General features: G+C 37.1%; 1 protein-coding gene across 1 annotated transcript; it reads left to right on the plus strand.

The window, feature by feature from the left end:
* Positions 1-19,597: 19,597 nt before the first annotated feature.
* Positions 19,598-22,981, plus strand: LOC145132954 (GDP-mannose transporter GONST2-like). Its single transcript, XM_079067911.1, has 11 exons — positions 19,598-20,118; positions 20,231-20,307; positions 20,514-20,728; positions 20,815-21,025; positions 21,175-21,314; positions 21,473-21,602; positions 21,762-21,860; positions 21,964-22,118; positions 22,211-22,327; positions 22,422-22,519; positions 22,597-22,981. The coding sequence occupies exons 3-11, from the start codon at positions 20,532-20,534 to the stop codon at positions 22,638-22,640; spliced, it is 1,191 nt and encodes a 396-aa protein (XP_078924037.1). The 5' UTR covers positions 19,598-20,118; positions 20,231-20,307; positions 20,514-20,531; the 3' UTR covers positions 22,641-22,981.
* The last annotated feature ends 1,757 nt before the right edge of the window (positions 22,982-24,738 follow it).

A 24,738-nucleotide genomic window follows, 5' to 3' on the forward strand; every position in this document is an offset into this window, starting at 1 on the left:
AGGATGAGGATCCACAAAGATATTGCATGGTTTGTCGTTGGTATGTAGAGTTTGGTAGGTTTTGTATATTTCTTAAAAATATAAATGGTTGATAATATTCGACTTTTAATATTAGTGTTTATATTGTATTGTATATGTCGTTGTATATAATTTTATTTTTTTGATGTTGTTATTTTCTGGTAAAAGGGCATTTTAGTCATTTTTGGTTGCTATGGTGTTTGAGTAGGTTTAAATCTTTTTTGGTAATGAAGTATAGTTAATGGAATTAAAAATAAGTTTGTAATCAAGTCGTTATTAATGAAAATAATCTATATAGAATATATAATTTAATTAGCTCTATATCTATATTTATTATGAATGTTATTTAAATTTATAATTACCCGTATACTACATGGGTTTTAACCTAGTATTGAATAATATCGACCCAATAATTTGACCTAGTATCCATCAAACACATCGAAATCAAGGATTGTCGAAGGTTCCCTCAGACACCCTTTCTTTGAATATGTGTTCTGCAATTGTCAAACACAATTAAACCATTCTACAAATATTCTAAGCCATTATCAAATTATCAAAGTGATTCAACCATTCAAATTAGAAAACTTTGAAGATTGGATCAACATTCGGTCATTAACTTTGTGAAACAAGTTGTTGTTAAGGTACCTTTGCAATATTTACATTTTACATATATATTTACTTCAAATCTCATCTATTAATTCAAAGCAACAATAATGAACATATAATATTGTGTTATTTAAATGTAGACTTTACAGATTTAACACCATGAACAATACAAATAGAAAGTGGATGTATGAAAGAAAAGATAATCGTAGTTGTGTATCGCATGTTTTCATACAAAGAGTGAAAAAATTTATAGATTTTGCTACCAGTCAACATCGGTTCATGGACAAAGATAAAATCAAATGCCCATGCATCAAATGTCATAACATACATATAGAGACGTTGATAATGTTAAGCATCATTTGTACAAGTCAGGTTTTGTTGAGGAATATTGGTTTTGGGATAAACATGGTAAAACATCTATTGATGATGACAATACATTTTTAGGGGTGGATGATTCAAACACAAATTTGAATGAAGGTGAATGTTCTTATAGAGAAATGGTAATAGATACAATGGCTCCTGATTTTAATACTAGTAATCCTGAGGAGGATCTAAATGCACTATACAAAAAATTCTTTGATATGCTAGAGGCAGCCGATAAAGAATTGTGGTCTGGATGTAAAAAAAAGTCACACAACTATCTGCTGTAGCTAGACTATTGAATATAAAATCAGAGTATCGCATACCTGAACAAAGTTATGATGCTATCTGTCAGTTGATAAATGATGTGTTACCGGAGGAGAATAATATGGTAGGTAGTTTATACAAGAGAAAAAATTTAATACAAGAACTAGGTTTGCCTATGGAGATGATTGACTGCTGCAGGTCTGGATGTATGATATATTGAAGGCGAGACAAAGATCTTTATCGGTGCAAATTCTACAATGCAGATATGTAAAAACGGTCAAAAAAATTGGCCAGATGGTCTCGTGTATCCTTTAAGAAAATGCATTACTTTCCTTTGACTCCAAGGTTGAAGAGACTGTATGCTTCACAAGCCACAGCCGCTTCCATGCGATGGCACTCCGAGAATCATGGACATAAAGCTGGAGTAATGTGTCATCCATCCGATTCAGAAGCTTGGAAGCACTTTGACAAAATTCATCCATTATTTGCAGCAGAAATACGTAATGTTAGATTAGGCCTAAGTACAGATGGGTTTGCACCACATGGAGCATTTAGAAAACAATATTCATCTTGACCTATTATTATAACACCTTATAATTTTCCACCTTCTATGTGCATGAAAGAGCCTTACATGTTTTTGACCGCACTTGTGCTAGGACCGTCAAACCCTAAGCATAAAATAGATGTATTTTTGCAACCAGTTGTTGCAGAGTTGGAGCAGTTATGGGAAGAAGACGTAGTAACATATGATATATCTTTAAAATAAAATTTTCATTTACGAGTAGCTTTGATGTGGAAAATAAGCAATTTCCCATCATATGTAATGTTGTTAGGATGATCTACATCAGGTAAGCTAGCATGTCCACATTGTGGGAATCATACACAAGCATTCAGACTAAAGAATGGTAATAAGATGTCATGGTTTGACTGCCATAGAATATTTATACAGGTAAATCACCCATATAGAAAGGATAAATATAAGTTCAAGAGGAATCGTGAAGTGACAGAAGGTCCTCCTCCCAAGTAAGAATGGTGAACAAACTTTAAGGGAGATTGAACAATTAGGTTTGGTAAAAGTGACTGAACTAAATGCTGATGATGTAAACAAAAGATGTGGCAATCATGGTTGGAAAAAGAAAATCATATTTTGGGATTTACCATATAGGAAAACAAACCACATCAGACATAATTTTGATGTTATGCATATTGTGAAAAATGTATTTTAGAACTTTTTTTAAACTGTAATGGATGTCAAAGAGAAGATGAAGGATAGTGTAGCAGCGAGAAGAGATCTGAAGCACTATTGTAGGAAGGGAAAAGGAGTCGAAGATAATCAAAGAGCGTACTATGCTCTGGACAAGAACCAAAAGAAAGCCATATGCGAATAGGTGGGAAAATTGCATTTCCCCGATGGTTATGTTTCTAATTTGGGGAGGTGTGTTGATTTAACAGGGTGTAGACTGTTCAGAATGAAAAGCCACGATTGTCATGTTTTTTTGCAAAGATTGATGCCAATTGCATTTCGTGAGATGTTGCCAAAACATGTGTGGGAAGCATTAACAGAGTTGAGTATTTTCTTCAAAACATTAACAGTAACATCAATCATAACAAAAGATATGGAAATGATTGAAACCAAGATCCCAATAATTCTATGTAATTTAGAGACCATCTTTGTCCCTGATATTTTTAACTCGATGGAATATTTACCAGTACATTTGCCATACGAAGCGAAGATAGCCGGTCCCGTCCAATATCGGTGGATTTATCCATTTGAAAGGTTTGTATGTTACATCATAATGTATGTTGCTATTTTTGTAAGCTAATTTAAATATTCTTCACTATAGATATATAAATCAGTTGAAAAAAGATGTGAAAAATAAAGCTCGAGTGGAAGGATCCGTTGTTAACGCGTGCTTGCTTCGTGAAGCATCAATATTTTTCTCTTATTATTTCGAGATTGGTGTCCACACACGTAATAGAAAGTTGCCTCGATATGATGATGGAGGAGGAGATGAGCAACCGGATGCTAACAACAAAATGTTAGATATATTTTCATATTCTGGTCGTCATTATGGAAGATTCGGGAATAGAATGTTGTCTGATGAGGAAGTGCATGATGCCTAAACTTACATACTCCTCAACGAAATGTTAGATATATTCATATCCTGGTTGACTTTGACTTTGACCAAGGGTTGACCAGTGTGACTTCTGGGGGTATTTTAGTAAATTAGGAATATATGGAAGTGGTCCTATGGTGAATGTAGGTGGTGGAGTTTGTGGCTGTGATTCGAGAGTTTGATCTTATCACTACAGTTCGACATTAAGAGGTGAGTTTTCCTCACTATACTGAAGGGTCTAAGGCACCAAGGTCGGCCCTTTTTGGATTGTTATCCTGGTATGTTATATGTTTGAGTATCATATGATCTGTTAGATCGGTATCCTGGTAGATAGGATGTTATATGCTATTACGATTTGTTAGATCGGTATCCTGGTAGATAGGATGTATTATGCTTTTATAATCTGTTAGATCGGTTTGTCTGTCTATAGATTGTTATGTGATTATCTGATATATGTGCACATGTTTGATTAGTGGTTGAGGCTTATCTGCTTTCTGCGAGAGCCGACAGACCTAGGCATTCGAACCCGATGGTTGTGGGCCGTGAGTATTCCATCCCGAGGATGATTGGACTCGTAGTATGTAGGCATTCCAACCCGATGGTTGTGGGCCGAGGGTATAGCATCCTGAGGATGACTGGACCCATAGTATGTTGGGGCATTCCAACCCGATGGTTGAGGACCTGGGGTATTCCCACCCGATGGTTGATTGGACCCATAGTATGTTGTTTGTGGTTATATGTATATTGTTATGTGTGTGGGTATTTTGGGGGAACTTACTAAGCTTCGGGCTTACAGTTTTGGATTTTTTTTCAGGTATTTCAGATAATAGCGGGAAGGCGAAGGCGTGATCGTGCACCTCCTCTCATTTTTATGATCTTGATTTCTGGGATACTCTGATTTCTAAACTATTTTGAAAACACTTTGTAATAACTTAATGGTTTTGAATGGTTGAAAAAGTTTTAAATTGGCTTGATTTTTATGAATGTTACAAGTTGGTATCAGAGCCTTAGTTTGAGTGAATTGGAGGAACACTTGTGGGAATCCAGTCTCAAACTAACGACAAGATTTTTCAAATGATTTTCAAAAGGTTTTCAAAAATAATTAATCGAGGATGTAGAGTGTACGATCAGCCGGAGCCAGTAAGTAGACCCTAAAATACCATGCAGTTATTTGATACTATGATATGTTAGAATTGCATGCTAGTGATAGGCTAGGGATCTTCAGGAATTGCATGATAGAGTTTCCTGATTTTATGATGCCTGATAGCCTATAATTTCTTTCTATGAAATTGGCATCTTACTGTAGTTGCTTAGTGTATACATCATAGTTATACATAATTAAGATCTTATAGCCTGAGAATGTTTGGTTTGGCCTTATTTCCTGTTCTTGTTTGATGAAGGACTTAGGCTAGGATCAGGTATTCGAAAGTCAATAGGGTCCAACGTTATGTATGACTAGCATACATTAGTGCTGCAGGGATGGTGAAAGTTTCATTGATGAGTTTTGCAGGGTCAGTTGGCCGGTTATGAGATACTTAGCCTTCCTCCAGGAGTGAGGATTGAGCGATCACCATACATGTGTATATTGTTAGGGTGTTGTGATGATACTTGCGACAAATATGGGTAGGTGTGGAAGGTAGTATGGGCTCGTACTACTGAAAGCACAAGACCCATACGCATAGAAAGGAAGTCACTACCCCTAGGGTTTAGTTGGGAGTTGGTTCCCTGTTATTCATGCGGATTATCTGATATCTTCCTGGTGTATTTTCAGTATGGTGGTTACGAGGCATTTTGTGACTGGATCTGGATCAGGATCAGGACAGGGCAATCAGGGTGCCCCGACAGCACCCAAGACTATCGGCCAGGATAGGCCAGTGTTAACAGAGGATCCTGTCAGGGAGATCATCTGCGAGGAGGTGGTAGAGATTGTACAGGGTCATATTTTGGAGATGTTTGGGTCTGTTAAGACCGCCATGATGGAGTATTTTGATGACGGATATGCAGCCCTAGCTGAGACGGCTGCCGCAGCAGCTACAACGGTTGTAACAGCGGCAGGGGGAGGAGCCAGTCAGGCTTTTCAGTATTGGGACTTCGATAACACGAAGCACCCGACTTTTCACGGGACTCAGTACCCCATCAAATCCATGAGGTGGCTTTCGGACGTGGAGGGGTGTTTCTTCACATGTTCATGTCCTACTGACCAGAAGGTCAAATATGCCCGGAACCTGCTGAGGTCCGGGCAAAGGACTGATGGAGGTTGATGATTGGGTCTTACACTGATAATCAGAGAGTTGCGATTACTTGGGAGCAGTTCAGAGATATGTTCCGCGCCCGCTACATTCCACGGGTCGAGCGGGAACGGTTAGCTCAGGAGTTCTTGGAGTTTAGACAGGATGGTGAGACGGTGAAGGACATCACCAGTATGTTCACATAGAGGACGATGTTATGCTCGGAGTTTGCTTTTGAGGAGGCTCAGATGACACGTTATCTGAGCATGCTCAAGACTCACATCCTGTCAATTTGTGGCTACCCAGCGTTGTGATACTCTCTTGGAGTTATAGGAGGCTGTTAGGCGGCGTGAGCTATAGATTGAGTTGCAGTTGAGAGAGCAGCGACAGGCCCCAGCACAGTCACAGCCGGCGCCAAAGCGGTCTAAGACCGCCGATCCTAGGTCTGGAGGTCAGCCGGGCCGCGCTTGTGGGAAGTGAGGGAAGGCTCATTCGGGGGTTTTCCGGTCGGGGAGCGGGTGCCACAAATGTGGCAAGCAGGGTCATCTTGCCAGGGATTGCAAGCAGCAGACTCCGGCTTCCGGAGTCAGACTTTGTTACCATTATGAGCAGGTGGGCCATATGAAGGCCCATACTAGCCGCCAAGCTGGCGCAGGTTCCCGTGCCGACTACACTGAGGATTACTGACGAAAATCAAGGTAGAGCAGCGCCCTCGAGGGCTCAGGGACGCACCTTCCAGCTTACGGCAGAGGAGGCGAGGGCAGCACCAGACGTGGTTGCTGGTATGTTTCTATCCCTTATCTTACTGATTATATCTGTTTTATGCTTATATGTTTTACCTGTGGTTAGCTACGTTTTTAGTGAACTCCTTACCTACTTTGGTATTATTCGACTTGGGGGCGAGTCGGTCGTTTGTTTCTCATTCATTCAGTCGGGAGTTCGATTTGCCAGTAGGAGAGCTAGAGTGTTCGTTGCGAGTCTCTATTACCAACAAACATGGGGTTTCTGCTTCTTCAGTCTATCAGGGTTTCGTGTTGGAGATCTTCGGGGTATTTTTCCGGATAGACTTGATTCTGATTCCTATGGGAGAAGTGTGTGTGACCATGGGTATGGACTGGCTTAGTCGCTTCGGTGTCATGATCGACTGCGAGGGTCAGCGAGTGGTAGTTCTAACCCCAATTGGGGGAGAACTGATTGTCTATGGCGAGGGCACCAGATTGGGATTAGGGTTTTGTTCGGCTGCCAGGTCTTGGCAGTACATTCAACACGGGTGTACGGGTTATTTAGTGTATGTGGTGGATACGTGGGTCAGGGATCAGATTTCAGTTTCGGAGGTTCCAGTAGTCAAGGAGTTTGCTGACGTGCTCCCGGAAGAGTTACCCGGAGTGCCTCCGGAGAGGCAGGTCGAGTTTAGGATCGACCTAGTACCAGATGCAGTCGATCATGACACCGTATCAATTGGCGCCACCAGAGATGCAGGAGCTGTCATCACAGCTGCAGGAACTGTTGGGCAAGCAGTTCATTCGTCCTAGCAGTTCTCCGTGGGGAGCGCCAATCCTATTCGTCGGGAAGAAGGATGGGTCATACCGGATGTGCATTGACAACCGAGAGTTGAACAAGTTGACGGTGAAGAACCGTTATCCACTCCCGATGATAGATGATCATTTTGATCAGTTGCAGGGAGCATCTTGGTTCTCCAAGATAGACCTGAGGTCTGGGTATGATCAGTTCAGGGTTAGGGAGGAGGACGTGGAGAAGACCGCGTTCCGGACACGTTATGGACATTACGAGTTCGTGGTGATGCCGTTTGGGCTCACCAACGCGCCAGTTGTATTTATGGACCTGATAAATCGGGTCTGCAGACCGATGCTCAATCGCTCGGTCATCATGTTCATAGAAGATATCTTGGTGTACTCCAAGACTCGAGAGCAGCATGAGGAGCATCTTCGAGAGCTATTCGGAGTCTTGAGACGAGAATGGGTGTATGTCAAGTTTTCAAAGTGCGAGTTTGGTTACAATAGGTTCAGTTCCTTGGACATCTCGTTAACCAGGAGGGGATTTTGGTCGATCCGGCCAAAATCGATGCAGTTATGCAGTGGGAGGTTCCGAAATCTCCCTCGGATATCAGGAGCTTCTTGGGATTGGCAGGGTACTACCGGAGATTCATACAGGATTTCTCCAAGATTGCAGTACCCCTCACTCGTCTGACGAGGAAGGGGGTGGATTTTCGGTGGGGCCCCGAGCAGCAGAGGTCGTTTGAGACCCTCAGACAGTGACTTTGCGAGGCTCCAGTCTTGACTCTCTAGGAGGGAGTTGAGGATTTTGTAGTATTCTATGATGCATCCATCATAGGACTGGGAGCGGTCCTCATGTAGAGAGGACGGGTGATAGCCTACGCGTCGAGGCAGTTGAAGCCGCACGAGACGAGATACCCTACCCATGATCTGTAGTTGGGAGCGGTGGTATTCGCTCTCAAGATTTGGAGACATTACCTCTATGGGGTCCGCTGTACCATTTATACGGACCACAAGAGCCTGAGACACATCATGGATCAGCCGAACCTGAACATGAGACAACGCAGGTGGCTTGACGTGGTCAAGGATTATGACTGCGAGATCCTTTACCATCTTGGTAAAGCGAACGTGGTTGCAGACTCTCTGATCCGTAAGTCAGATGGACCTCCTGCTCTAACGATATGTATGAGGATATCAGTGGATTCTCCACTTGTGAGCTTGATCAGTGAAGCTCAGGTTGAGGGTATGCGACAGGAGAATTGGAAGCTTGAGAGGATTAGGGGTGAGAACAGCCGGTTTGTGCAGGATAGTCGGGGCTGTTGACCCATTGCAGTCGGGTTTGGGTTCTGATGTCTGGTGGGGTCAAACAGATTGTTTTAGAGGAGGCTCATAACTCTCGCTTCTCTATTCATCCGGGGCCACCAAGATGTACTGGGATTTGCGATTTAGTTACTGGTGGTCGTGCATGAAGCGAGAAATCACTTGGTACGTTGAAAGGTGCTTGACCTGCAGGATGGTCAAGGCCGAGCACCAGAGGCCGCATGGCAAGCTGCAGCCTCTAGAAATTCCCATGTGGAAATGGGAGCAGATCACGATGGACTTCATCACCAAATTGCCGAGAACGACAAAGGGGTTGGACGCTATATGGATCATCGTGGATCGATTGACCAAGAGGGCTCATTTTCTGCCCATTCGAGAGAGCTCATTGGCCGAGAAGCTGGCCGATGTGTATATATACGAGATTGTCGCTCGCCATGGGGTTTCGGTCTCTATCGTTTTAGACCGTGATGTTCGGTTTACCTCCTGTTTATGGTAGAAGTTCCACGAGGAGCTGGGCACACGGCTACACTTCAGTACAACCTATCATCCGCAGACAGACGTCTAAACTGAGCGGACCATACAGACTCTCGAAGATATGCTAAGAGCCTGCGTTATTGACTTCGGTGGGAGCTGGGACTCCTACTTACCCTTGCAGAGTTCTCCTATAACCACAACGGTCATTCCAGTATTGATACTCCACCTTATGAGTTGTTGTATGGACGAAGATGTCGCACCCCCAGTCTGTTGGGGTGAGATCGGTCACAGGGTGATGGGTCGGACCGAGGTAGTCCTACAGACTACCGAGATGATTCAACAGATGATTCAACAGATCAGACAGCGGTTACAGACCGCACAGAGTCAGCAGAAGAGTTACGCTGACCGGCACCGATCTGAGTTGGAGTTTCAGGTCGGTGACATGGTACTCCTGAAGGTCTCACCCTGGAAGTGTGTGATTCGCTTCAGGAAGAGAGGAAAGTTGGGTCCCCGATACATCGGGCTATTCAGGATTACTGCCATGGTTAGCAAGGTGGCGTATAGACGAGATCTCCCTGAGGAGCTTAGTCAAATCCACAGCATTTTCCTTGTTTCACAGTTGCGGAAGTGCATTCTGGATGAGGAGGTAGTCATGTCATTAGATGATATTCAGGTCGATGAGCGCCTGAATTACGTGGAAAGGCCAGTAGTTGTTCTTGAGAGAAAGGTGAAGGTTCTACGAAACAAGGAAGTACCTTTGGTAAAGGTACAGTAGCAACACCGGAGGGGATCCGAGTGGACTTGGGAGCCGGAGGCAGAGATGCGGGAGCATTACCCCGAGTTATTTACCGCAGCAGACTTCGAGGACGAAGTCTAGTTCAAGTGGGGTAGAACTGTAACACCCCGACTCCCAAGTATAAAATTTAAAAGCTTAAGTCATATTCTTGGACCTACTCGACGAGTTGGTTGCCCCTAACTCGTCGTGTAGAAGCGGATCAGGCCGCGTATTTTATGAGGTCTACTCGACGAGTCGGAGGACCCCGAATCGACGAGTAGGATCTGGAAAATGAAACCCTAATTTTTAGGGTTTGCACCCTATTTAAAGGACCTTAAGTCCTTTCCTCTAGCCCCTTACCACCTCTTGACGGGCAGTAGAAACCCTAAACAGTCTAGACCTTGTTCTTGAGTGTTTGTGAGGATTAAAGAGTGCTTGTGGTGCATGTTGTGAAGAAGGCTTGAAGTATAAGGAGCTTGGAGCAAAGAGAAGCTTGTGAATCTGACTCTACTTCATCTTGGCATCATCTGGAAGGTAACAAGTCGTTACCTTGGCTTATCTTTAGCTAGATCTATTCATGCATAGGTTTAGGGACATTTTTATCATAATTGTGAGTCAATTCGAGTATTGGGCATGATCTGAAGTTGTAACTTCAGATCTGGACTCCTCTTGGTCCCTATAGTTATAAAGTTATCAGATTTAGCAAGCATTGGCCCTTCTCTTTGGGTTAAACCTTTCCCTTAGCTTGGTTTTGGCATTTAGGACCATGCATGTACGTAAAGTTTGCAACTTTACATGGAAACCATGCCCTAGGAGGTTAGATCTGCAATATGGATCTTTGGGGTAGCTTAAAAACGTTTGGATGAGAAAGGGACTGAAGGGACTCGACGATTCGGATGAAGATTGCATGTATTGGTTCTGCATGAACTCGGCGAGTCAGTAAGACGAATCGATGAGTCAGTTATGGTTTTCCCGATATTTGGACACTTATGGACTTGACGAGTTGGTTGGAAACTCGGCGAGTCAACTAGGGGTTTCACGATTTCTCGAGTTCGGGAAGGACTCGACGAGTCAGTGAGCTGCACTCAACGAGTTGGGTCAACATGGACTGTTGACCTTAATCGTTGACTTTGACTTTGACCAAGGGTTGACCGGTTTGACTTGTTGGGGTATTTTAGTAAATTGGGAATTTATGGAAGTGGTCCTATGGTGAATATAGGTGGTGGAGTTTGTGGCTGTGATTCGAGAGTTTGATATTATCACTATGGTTCGACATTATGAGGTGAGTTTTCCTCAGTATACTCAAGGGTCTAAGAAACCAAGGCCAACCCTTTTTGGATTGTTATCCTGATATGTTATATGCTTAAGTATCATATGATCTGTTAGATCGGTATCCTGGTAGATATGACGCTATTATGCTATTATGATCTGTTAGATCGGTATCCTGGTAGATAGGATGCATTATGCTGTTATGATCTGTTAGATCGGTTTGTCTGTCTATAGACTGTTATGTGATTATCTGATATATATGCACATGCTTGATTAGTGGTTGAGGCTTATCTGCTTTGTGCGAGAGCCAACAGACCTGCGCATTCCAACCCGATGGTCGTGGGCCGTGAGTATTCCATCCCGAGGATGACTGGACTTGTAGTATGTGGGCATTCCAACCCAATGGTTGTGGGCCGAGGGTATACCATCCCGAGGATGACTGGATCCATAGTATGTTGGCATTCCAACTCGATGGTTGAGGGCCTGGGGTATTCCAACCCGATGGTTGAGGGACTGGAGTATTCCAACCTGATGGTTGATTGGACCCATAGTATGATGTTTGTGGTTATGTGTATATTGTTATTTGTGTGAGTATTTTGGGGGAACTCACTAAGCTTCGGGCTTACAGTTTTAGATTTTTTTTCAGGTACTTCAGATGATCGAGGGAAGACGAAGGCGTGATCGTGCACCTCCTCTCATTTTTATGATCTTGATTTCTGGGATACTCTGATTTCTAAACTATTTTGAAAACACTTTGTAATAACTTAATGGTTTCGAATGGTTGAAAAAGTTTTAAATTGGCCTGATTTTTATGAATGTTATATATATATATATATATATATATATATATATATATATATATATATATATATATATATATATATATATATATATATATATATATATGTTCCATTGAGATTAAAAATAAAATAGAGATCTTGAGATTCAACCCCAGCCAAATATTTCAAGTCTACCGCTCTAACCCTCCAGCGTACCGGCGCGACAGACTGTTATAATCATAAATGATTATATAGCGTCGCCCGTTCATTTCTCCTATGCCACCATCCCCACCACCGCAACTGCCACCGCCACCGCCGCCACCACTACCACCACCTCTAACACCAGCCGACCCCACCACTGTCACATCCGTCACTTATATCACCGTCACCTCTGTCACCACCACTTTTTCTGACACCGACTGTCATAATCATGTATGATTACTCAGTCTGTGAACATACATTTATGTATAATCATTTATGATTACGCATACACTGCTGCTATTTGTACACTAAAAACTTAGAGTGGGAAATGAAAAATGTATGGCTCAGGTTGAATCACAAGATCTTTATTTTTTTTAATCTCAAGTGAACCGTCAAATATATATATATATATATATATATATATATATATATATATATATATATATATATATATATATATATATATATATATATATCCAGTTGAAAAAGGAAAATATTATTCTTATTGCATATAGATAGATGAGTTTATATAACCATAAATATTAATCAACTTATTTGAATAATTAAATAGTCTAAAAATAAGTTTAGTCTGCAAATATTTTTTTAGCCTGATCAAAATTATTTTTAATGGTTTTATCAATTGCAATAGACGCTAGTTTCATTTGTAAAGTTATTAACATATTACTCTGGATAAAATGTAAACAATTAGGGTGTGATCCTATGCGACCCGATTATTTTTACTGTTTGACCGACCTAATGCCCCTAATAGAAAAATTCTTGAATTCGCCATTAACCACCACCACCATCGCCTTTTAACCATTACCACCTCCACCTTCAACCATTTCCACCACCATTATCAGTCCATCTCTGTCTTCAAGCTAAACCACCATCTTTAATAACCACCACCATCTTCAACCACCATCATGACCTTTAGTCATTACCACAACCATCACAACCTTCAACCCCGCCGCCGCCACCACCACCACCACTGTCTTCAACCACCGTTCATAAGATGAGAATATGAGAGAGTAAATGGGTGAGGGTGTGTTGACTTTTATAAAAACAGTAAATTTATCATTTTACATTTAGTTAACCCAACTATACTAACGAAATGTTAAAAAGAACCAAAGTTGCAACTTTTTTAAACCACAAGTCCATATTTGAAGCATTTTTAAAGTTGTCATCGCCTTGCCACTTTTCACAAAACACGTGGACCATTTTTGAAATTTTATTTTGTTATTATAAACTAGTAAAGAACCCGTGGCTACGCCGCTTTTGGGGTAATATGGAAAAAATCGGCAAATTTTAAAAAATATGTGTTGAAATTGTAAATTACCACAAATAAGGGAGTAAGTTGACACTCCTAAAATTTGTACAACCAAAAAAAGAGACACCGGTGGAGTAAATCAAAAAATGTTATGACAATAATGTTAAAGTTGTCAAAGTTGGGAAAATATGGTGACAATAATGTTTTTTAAGTCAAAATGCAAAAGTTTTGACTATAAGGACGAAAAGTGTCAAATTCATTAAAAATTTGTGGTAAAAACACCAAAATGTAAAACTTTTCACTGCAAGGACCAAAATGTAAAAACACCAAAATTTGGGGTAATATGGAAAAAATCGGCAAATTTTAAAAGATATGTGTTGAAATTATAAATCACCACAAATAAGGGAGTAAGTTGACACCCCTAAAATTTGTACAACAAAAAAAAGAGACACTGGTGGAGTAAATCAAAAAATGTTATGACAATAATGTTAAAGTTGTCAAAGTTGGGAAAATATGGTGACAATAATGTTTTTTAAGTCAAAATGCAAAAGTTTTGACTACAAGGACGAAAAGTGTCAAATTCATTAAAAATTTGTGGTAAAAACACCAAAATGTAAAACTTTTCACTGCAAGGACTAAAAATGTCAAAGTCACTAAATATTTGTGGCAAAAACCTAAAGACACAAAAACTTAATCAAAACATAAAAATGTAAAAGTTTTTACTTTAAGGACTAAAAGTGTCAAATTCACTAAATTCTTGTGGCAAAAACCTAAAGGTGAAAAAAATACTATTGTTAAGCTTCTTTGGATTTAATATATATATATATATATATATATATATATATATATATATATATATATATAATATGAAATAAAGTACGTTTTTATTGGCTTAGTATTACTTATTGCTTCCTTGAATAGATGTTGTGGCATGTGGAGCTCTTCAATGGGTTATACCTAGTAACATAATGATCCAAAGATCTATATGAATGTGGGTTTTAAAAAAAAATAGTTTCGTAATCCAAAATGGATTAACGACATAATTTGTTGCTAGTTTATCCGTTATCCGCTACGTCTATGTAAAACTTTATATCATATTGTTTATCCCCTATTCTAATAAAAAGGTACCTTTTCGCCACGTGGCATTTTCTCAGCTCTCCTCCAGTTTTTTTCCCGCCCATATTATTAAACTGAAATTCCAATTCTACCCTTGTGCTACTATATAATCGCATGTCCTATTAATTCCTCTTCTTCTCTTTTGAAATTCAATTTTTTTGGGAATCAACTACGTGATTTATATCAAGAAATCGTTAATTCTAAAAACCTAACATTCCAAAGAATCAACAATTACATAGCAACAAATCAGGAAACAGTATCATCTCCAAATCAACAATTAAATCGCAATAACCGGTGAGGCTTCTCTCTTTATCTTTGTTCGATTTTTTTTTTTACGATCGGAAGCTTTAGGGGTATTGGAGAGCTAAAATAAGGGAAACCATTTGTCGATCGTCATCATTCCAAGTTTAGCTAAACTCTTTTGGTCTAGGGTTTTTTACTTTGATGATTTCTTGTTATCCATTTATGCGTTTTGGTTATTATGTTTATTTATGTTCGATTTAGGTGTCCTTTTAATATATGAAGTCACAGGTGAAGAGCAGTTTCATTTTGGGTTCGGGTCAAGTGCCAAGCTGTTGGAGATGTGTGTGTGTGTGTGGTTTTAGAGAATAGAGAATGGGTTTGGATGAATTTTAGTCAATTTTTTCGATTTCAGGACCGGATGTTGGGAGGTTATTCGATTATTCAGTCGTCGTTTCGTGCTTTACCTACGCAGTCTGATTCCTCAATATGACGAAGAAGTAGATCCATACGAAGGGTTATTCGTATATGAGCATACCAAAATTCTTAGGATCAAAGAACAGCCGGAAGATCCACACCAGGTTTAATTCGTTTACCTCTACTCAAGTTTTTTCTCAAATGGTTATATTATTCATTGTAACACGGTGTAGATTCTGTTACAATGAACTTCAGGGAAGGAGAAATCAAGGAGGGATCACCGAATCTCTTATGAAGGTAATTCATTCTATTTTTTTTTGTCAATTTCCCTATTTGGTCGATTTGCTGAAAGTAATCCTACATGTTTCAACCCTAATTTTTAGATATGATTATCATCAGACCTCCTTTCTCTTCTCCAATCCTCTATCTGACATCAGGATGATTCTGTTTCGTGTTTTAAGTCTACCGTTTTGCTCAATATTATCATCAGACTTGCTTTCTCTTCACTAATCCTCAATATTTTTAGATATGCTTATCATCAGACCTCTAATCCTCTTTCTGGCATCAAGTATGATTCTGTTTTGTGTTTCCAATCCACTTCAAGCTTTTGTCTCCGTGTTGAAGTTCTCCCACACGTTGTGGCTTTCACCTAACTCACTTTGAGTGAAACTGATTAGATTCTAATTCTCATGAAAGCTTACTTTTGATTTTTTGGATTTATGTTTTCGTTTACAAATTGATGCTTATTTGGTGATGGTTAGTGATATATGAGATTCAATTAAGTTAGAAGCTGATGATGCACCAAGAAGAGGTTTTATGTATCAAGGGTCCATAATAAACGAATCTTGCAACTAGATAAATTTTCGTGAAGGGTAAAGGTTTTACTTTTATTAAAAGTTGTAAAATTAGTGAGTGAATGATGTTAATGTTTATACAGGTATACTGGCGAGGTAATAATGGGTTGTAGCTAGGATGAGATTTAGAACCGGAAAACCGGACCGGAACCGGAACCGTTAGAACCGGAATATGTAAAACCGGTCCGGGTCCCGGGTTTAAAGAATGGATCTATCCGGGTTTCGGGTCCTTCGGGTCCGGGTAAAACGGTTTTAAGAACTGGAACCGTGTTAGAAACCGGAACCGGTTTTAGAGGCCGGAACCGGTTTCTATGAAAAGTTTAAAACATGCATATCTCATTCGTTTGAAGTCGGATTGGCATGAGGTTTTTTCAATAGTATAGTTTATAATTTTAACATGATTTTAGACTATAATTTTCTCATTTTTGGGTTTATATTCATTGACTTATAGTCTCTCAAAGTCGGGATATCAAAGCTAGAAATTTTATGTTTTTCAGCTTTTTTTGTATTCTATGATAGTTTTAAAACATGCATATCTCAATCGTTTAAAGTTGGATTGGCATGAGGTTTTTTTCATAGTACAGTTTATAGTTTGTACATGATTTTAGAATATAATTTTGTCATTTTTGGGTTTATATTCATTGACTTATAGTCTCTCAAAATCGGGATATCAAAGCTGAAAATTTTATGTTTTTCAGCTTTTTTTATATTATGTGACAGTTTTAAAACATGCATATCTCATTCGTTTGAAGTCGGATTGACATGAGGTTTTTTTCAGAGTGTAGTTTATAGTTTGTACATGATTTTAGACTATAATTTTGTTATTTTGGGTGTTTATTCATTGACTTATAGTCTCTCAAAGTCGGGATATCAAAACTGAAAATTTTATGTTTTTCAGCTTTCTTTATATTTTGTGATAGATTTAAAACATGCATATCTAACTCGTTTGAATTTGGAATAACATGCGGTTTTTCCAAAGTGTAGTATAGAGTTTGTACATGATTTTAGACTATAATTTTGTCATTTTTGGTTTCATATTCATTGATTTATAGTCTCCCAAAGTTGCGATACCAAAGCTGCGAATTTTTTTTTCTCAGCTTTATTTTTGTATTTTGTGAAATTTTAAAACATGCATTCGACCGACTTTACCCGGTTCCTCGGGTTTTTTGGTTTTAGAGCCACTTTACCCGGTTCCATTCGACCCACTTTGATATTTTCGGGTTTTCCGGTTCTAGACCCACTTTACCCGGTACCTTACCCAGAACCGAACCGGAACCGGTTCCTATATACCGGTCCGGTTCCCGGTCCTAAAAAATCTCGTTAACCAGTTTCCGGGTTTTCCGGGTCTGGGTCTACTGGTCCGGGTTTGGACCCACTCTCATCCCTAGCTATAGCAATAAATGTATTGGACAATTTATTATTTTTTATAATTTCATTATAATCTTATTTGGGTTTTAATCAGCTTTTATCATGTTTACTGCTTTTGTAAATATAAATTCATTGCTTATAAATTAATGATGGATAAAAATGACTAAAAGAAATATAAAGAAATATAAACCCGGGGACAAGAAGAAACATAAAGCATTTTTATGAGGTTTTCTTAGATTATAGCGTTGTACTTTAATCGGTTGCAAATATTTTCAAAGAAACATAAGTACAATGTTATTTCAGTTTTCAATCATAACAATTTTTTATGAATTGGAGGGTGGAGGGGTATAATGGTCATTTAGAAGAAAATAGTGAATTGGTGTGCATCTGATGTGACTGTATGTTTGTGTATGCTTTGGCTGGGTAGTGTGACAAAGCCTTCAAGTTTTCTATCTCACATTCTTCTAAATTTTTGTAACCTATGTTCCTATTTGAGTTGGTGGTTATCTGATATACCATTTGATTTTATCACAGATGGCCGCTATAACTGGTGTTGTCAAGAAATAGCAACGTACTCTCAATATTAAATTTTAAAATAAACGAAAATGGAGAATGCATGGGGCAATTTAGGTATATTGGTATATTGTTTTTATTTAATCCTATTTTTCCTGTTATTAAAGAACAACGAACATTAGCCTAACTTTTAAACTTACATTGGGTGACATGAATTAAAGGGGAAACAAAAGGGTCAAAATAACAATTTTGAACAAAAAATATACTATATTTTTCGTTTTAATTGTTTCATATCAATGTACCTTTATTTTTTATGTTTATGTTGGCAAATTACGAAAAGGTATTTTTGAATCAAAATAAGGTCATTTGACTCCAAATTTCTTCAACTTAACAGTTTAGGTAGTATAATGCCAAAATGAGATGTATTTAAAAAAAATCAAACTTTTTTTGACCTCAATATTAAAATTTTAAAGTAAACATAAATGGAAGCTGCAGGGGCAATTTGGGTATATTGGTCTTTTGTTTTAACTTTATTATATTTTTCCCGTTATTAAAAAACAATGAATATTAGCCAAACTTTTAAACTATACATTGGGTTGACATGACAAAAAAAAGTGAAAAAATGGTCAAAATGATAATTTTAAACAAAAAATAATTTGTTTTAAGTGGGTAAATTACAAAAATAATAATAATAATAATAATAATAATAAAATAAAAATGACCAAATTGGACAAAAAAGTCATTTTGAGTAAAAAAAGAGGTCATTTTGACTCCGAATTTCTTCAACTTAACGGTTTAGGAAGTATAATGCTAATATGAGACTTATTTAAAAAATATCAAACTTTCTGCTTGTGGCCTCATTTTTGTGATTATTGGTGATCTAAACTAAAGTAGAATAATGAATAATTTATTTTTATATAAATGTCTAAAAATATAGCATTATATTTTAAAAAAAAATGTTGCCCTTAGCTGTGATCTTATCCAATCCACCTGGTGTTATTTTTTTAACATCGGGTTTATGAGAATTTATTATACAATATGTATTTTCTATTCATGCATTTTAATTAAATATTTAGCAATTGCTTTTAATAATTGTTTTCATTTTTTTTTAGTTTTTTTACATGTATTCATAGAAACATAAAAACACCAAAGTGCGTTGTTTCATTGTTCTTTTTTTAAAAGGGGAAAATTTTGATCACCCCTGTATGTAATTATGTATTTCTCATGCATGGAGTGTTTATGTAATTTTGTATTTGTCATAACAATTTTATGAAATGTGTGTATGTGTTGTAAATAAAATGAGAATATGGTCGTTGTTATTATAAAGTACAAACTTTCCCCTTTTAAAAAAATAAAATCAAGCAATCGTACTTTGTTGTTTGTATGTTTCTATGAGTAAAGGTAAAAAAAAATAGAAATTTGTCGTTATAAAATTTTAAAGTAAACAGAAGTGGATAATGCAGGGGAAATTTGAGTATATTGGTGTATTATTTTATTTTATCATATTTTTCATGTTATTAAAGAACAAACATTAACCAATCATTTAAACAATACATTCAAATTAATGATATATTATTTTATTATATAACCAATTTTTTAATTCTATTTAAAATTATTACCCGTGGATTCCATGGGTTTTAACCTGGTTAGTTGATGAAAGGAATCGTAGACATTTATTCTTAATAAACATTCGAAATATCATTCGCTCAATTTTTTTCCAATAGATATAAAAATAAGATGCATTGCTGTTTTGGTAGATTTTTTTTTTCTGAAATTGACATGGGCCACCAAAGTCCAAACTATTGGCTGACTACATTAAAGTAAAGCCAAAACAGCCCATAATAATTTGTTCAAACTCAAACTCCAAGCAATCTGCTACTAAGGCGCCATTTTATCCGGCAAGAACCACCACCTTTCTCCCTTCAACTGCCACACTTCTCTCATCTCTGCCCCCTAAAACACTTTGCCGCTCTTCACAGCTTTGTTTATTGATCAACCAGTTCTTTCTAGATTTCTCCATTACAATTCCTTTTTTAATCATGACACGTAAATCTCTCACATTCCCACAACACGAACACTTGTTGTTGAAGCGACCAATGATGGGGGGATCGTCTGTTGACTTTCCAATCGAGCTTTCGTGTCGAAATCAGTTCCTTATCCCGGTTTATTTTTTTTCCTGAGGGCGCTTACCCCCTACTCCTCGAATCTCGCTGTTTGATGCTATTCCATTTCATATCTCCGTTTCTTTCGGCTCGAGATTTCGTAATGTATTTCTAAAAGTCACCAAGCCATTTGCACTTCAGTCGCACGCCGTTCCCTTTTCTCTTTTCCCCTTTGAGTAATTCTCACAGCAATTTGGGTTCAATTCCCACGTCCAGCAGCGTTCTCACTTGTGATATTAACTTTTATAACCTGGTTCGTAATTCATAGATTCCTGTTGTGTATGATTGGATTATTTTGACTGTTTCTTTTCTTACTTGCTTTCGTTGGATACTGAGTTTTTCTGGGTTATTTTGTTGGGAAGTAGTTCATCAACCTTTTGTAATTAAAGAGAAGCCTTCTAGCCTCTAGGTCTTTACATCAGACCAATCTCAATCAATTCAGGTAAGAATTTTCTCTTTTAGCTGCTTTTCCTACTGAGTAATATCAACCCTTTAACAAAAAGAACTTGGTATGCTTTTTCTGTTCATGTTGGTGTACTTGATTACAAAGAAAAAGGTTATATATATCAAACTCAACTTACTCATATTGAATTCAAGTTCCAAGGTATCACAGAGTTTGAACCCCCTGTATTTTATGATTTGTGACAGGCATCTTGCAACGTTTCAATGTCAACTGAATTCAAGTTGAATGTCACCATTAATCCTGATGTCAAGGAATCAGATTTCAACTCTTCACTCGAGATTTCTCCACATGGTGGAAAGGTGAATGTAGTGCGCAGGATCATTGGTGGTCTTCTTCATCAAGGAAAGAGACCAGGTAGCCATATCTTAAAAACTACAGAACGCAGAGGAACAAACGAAAGGTGTAATTATATCATTTAATTGCAATTAAAGTATCATCTTCAAACTTATAAATTATCTGACAGAAGTGCTTATTACCTTCAAGCAGATCCAGAAACAATAGGGACACATCAAGTGAGAACAATGAACTTCATGTTGATACAGGTGATCAAAAGAGGGCTCATGAACTGAAAATTAGATCTGGACCTTTGGTGTCAGGAGCTGCATACTGTCTTTCATCTTGCAGCATGATCTTACTCAATAAAGTTGTCCTTTCAAGTTATGCTTTCAATGCTGGAATATCATTGATGTTTTATCAGGTAACTCTATACATATCTTTGTATCTATTTATATCATGTGATCACGTCCATCATCAATCATAGTTAACTAGTGCATCTTTTTTGAATTCCCCATACTTTTTTTCACTTTGTTCTAAAAGGGTCATTCTTAAAACATGTAAATCTTGCAGAATCTCATCAGTTCTATCATAGTTATTGTTTTGGGTTTATCTGGATTAGTTTCACTGGAAAAGCTTAACTTGAAACTGGTTAAAGTCTGGATACCTGTGAATTTGATATTTGTGGGCATGCTTGTTTCAGGCATGTATAGGTATGTCATCATCAAGAATTCATTTTTTTTTTCCTAGAACAAAAAAAAGACATGATCTTGTTTAGAAAAATTAAAACAACCAAAAAAACAAGATTATACTTGTATGTTTCTTTAATCTATAACCTTCTAATCATGTGATTTCTGATGAATCTTTTTAGCTTGAAGTACATAAATATTGCAATGGTCACGATTTTGAAGAACATGACAAACATATTAACAGCAGTTGGTGAATTATATATATTCCATAAAAGACAGAATCAGAAAGTCTGGACTGCAATGTTTCTTATGGTAAGCTAAGTTTTCTTGAATAACTTAATCTTTTTCTACATAAAGTTTTGATTTTTATTAAAAGAATGTATTCTTTTAAATCATAAATTCATAACTACAAACAATCCACTCAAATCCATTCTGATCTTTATGAAAAAAAAAATCATCAAAATATTGCAGATCATCTCTGCCATAACTGGAGGTATCACAGACCTCTCATATGATGCAACGGGTTACACATGGCAACTAGTGAACTGCATTCTGACTGCAAGCTACTCGGTATGTCATTTTGTTATTCATTTTGTTCATTCATTGGAGGATAGAATGGTAATTTTTCACACCCTTTTGTTCATATATATGTACCTTTGTGCTTTGCAAACAGCTTACCCTACGAAGAGTCATGGACACAGCAAAAGCTGTGACAAAATCTGGATCTTTAAATGAAGTTTCAATGGTGTTGCTGAATAATCTATTATCTTTACCACTTGGCGCGTTCTTGATTATATTATTTGATGAATGGAGTTATGTAATCAACGCGTAAGAAAAAGCCTCATTTCTATAACAACCATTGTTTCAATACTTCCCAAAAAAAATATATATCCTAATCTTTTTCAAGATTCGATTTTCAGGGAAGTAATCAAGATTCCCATGTTTTGGGTGGTGGCAACCACTAGTGGGATTCTTGGACTTGCCATTAGCTTCACTTCAATGTGGTTTTTAAACCAAACTGGTCCCACCACTTACAGGTAACAGTTTATGATCCACTCAACAAACTGAAAGCAATTCTGATCATGTTTTTAATCCGATGTTATCTACTAAAATCTGTGTTTTGATTTACAGTTTAGTGGGGTCATTAAACAAGATTCCCATATCTATTGCTGGTTTACTGCTGTTCAATGTTCCACTTAGTGGGCCAAATCTCTTTAGCATACTATTTGGTAAGCAAGATGATCTTAACTACATACTAACAACCATTTCAGGCCATATTTATGTTCTTAAATGTGCTGTTTTCTAGGTTTATTTGCTGGTATATTCTTTGCAAAGGCCAAAATGTCATAATTCCATGCCATCAAGTCAAACATCTTTCACTAGTTACAATCTGATTGCTGATAAGAGCCAGATCAAATATGATTCTGGAAACAAATGAATTGGGAATCAGAAAGGATCATATAGAGGCTTGAAGAAGTCTTGTATACATGCTTTGTTCTGGTTCAAAGGCACACCAGGAGTGAAGATGCCAGATTATCAAACATAAGTTATCTTTGTGTTATTGTTGTTATTTCCTTCATAATATTATACATACCAATTTTTTTTTTCTAGCTTGGTATTATGGAACAGGTAGATGTCTGTCTTTCGTGCTAACTGAGTTGATGTAGAATTTTCATGTTTGAGATTCTTTCTATGCCTTAGTCTTATGAGCATTTATTAGATACATTGATGTATGGTGGTGATAGTTAATCCATGCAGAAAGTAATCGTTACATTAAACTCAAAGGAAGAAGATAGAATAATTGATGCAATAGTGAGTGAAAGTAGAAAGGAAAATATAACCATGATACAACACAGAACATTAAGCCACATACAATAATGCAGTTCAATTAAACTAAACAAAAACAATGGTTGGGAAGTTAGCAACTAACAACACTTGACTTTGTGAGGACTACATATATAGCAAGGCGCATAGGGTAAAGTTCCATTTATAAGACATAAATAATGTACTTGGTTATGTAAACTCAGATGTGTATGGGGACTTGTAAATGCATAGTCACTAGGTGGAGAAAGTTACATCTTTTCTATTATGGGTGATCATCTGAGGAGAGTGGGTATACATGCACACTACTAGAAAATTCTTATTTACCTACAAAAATCACCTACGGAATAAAATTTGTTGGTAATTACATACGAAATGCCTACAGAATAGCCACTAAAATATTTGCCCTTAATCACCTACAAACTACCTACATATTAGCTACAAAAATAATTTCTGTAGGTAATCCGTTCACCTTACCTACGAATAATAATATTATATTCCAAATTAATACTTTGTAGGTATTCCGTAAGAATTTATCTACATCATAGCGACGGAAAATTGAAAAACCCCAATTCTTTAATCGAGTTAAAAATGTTGTAGGAATTTTGTAGGCAATTAACTACATATTACCTACGGACGTGAAAAAAAGTGGGAACTTTTTTAATTATTCGTAGGTAATTCGTAGTAAACTATTTTTCATTTCTCTTATTTATTTATTTTATTATTCATTAATTCGTTATTATCATGAGAATTATGAGAAATAAACATATAACACACACACATACACACACATGCGCGCACACACACACACACACACATATATATATATATATATATATATATATATATATATATATATATATATATATATATATATATGTGTGTGTGTGTGTGTGCGCGTGTGTGTGTTTATGTATGTGTATGTATTTGTATATATATGTGTATGTATACAAAAAAAAAAAAAACCGACAAAACTTAAAATGATTAATGGGTTTCGATGATGCACATTGATGTATGTATGTTTATATGATTTATAACTTGGTGAAAGCAAAATAATCAATGTATAACAATGTTGTGAAAAAATGAAGCGAAAAAACGACATTCAACCCTTCGAAAATGAAAAATACAAAAACATATGTAGGCATAGGTAATTGCCTACGGATTTTTTTTTTCATTTTCCAAGGATCAGATATCGTTTTTTTGGCTTCAATTTTTTCACAACATTATCATACATTGATTACTTATTTTTCTCCAAGTTATACATCATATTAACATATATACATCCATATACACAGTCGAAACTCATTACTCATTTCAAGTTTAATCATTTTTGTGTATGTGTATGTATACAATGGTGCACATGGATGTATGTATGTTTATATGATTTATAACTCGGTGAAAACAAGGTAATCAATGTATAACAATGTTGTGAAAAAAATGAAGCGAAAAAAAACAACATTTGATTCTTCGAAAATGAAAAATACAAAATCATCTGTAGGTAATCCGTAGGTAATTGCCTATGGATTACCAACAAACTTTTTTGTATTTTTCATTTTCGAATAGTTAAATGTTGTTTTTTTCGCTTTATTTTTTCACAGCATTATTATACATTTATTACTTTTTTTTC

Source organism: Lactuca virosa, chromosome 8 (genome assembly GCF_052849685.1).
Source record: "Lactuca virosa cultivar CGN04683 chromosome 8, Lactuca_virosa_CGN04683_v6, whole genome shotgun sequence".
NCBI lineage: Eukaryota > Viridiplantae > Streptophyta > Magnoliopsida > Asterales > Asteraceae > Lactuca > Lactuca virosa.

Bases quoted from the DNA above. Each gene is read 5' to 3' on its own strand.
- LOC145132954 (XM_079067911.1), top strand. From the start codon at position 20,532: ATGTCAACTGAATTCAAGTTGAATGTCACCATTAATCCTGATGTCAAG. The intron at 22,119-22,210 runs GTAAGAAAAAGC...TTCGATTTTCAG, and splicing joins TGGAGTTATGTAATCAACGC to GGAAGTAATCAAGATTCCCA. The intron at 22,328-22,421 runs GTAACAGTTTAT...TTTGATTTACAG, and splicing joins ACTGGTCCCACCACTTACAG to TTTAGTGGGGTCATTAAACA.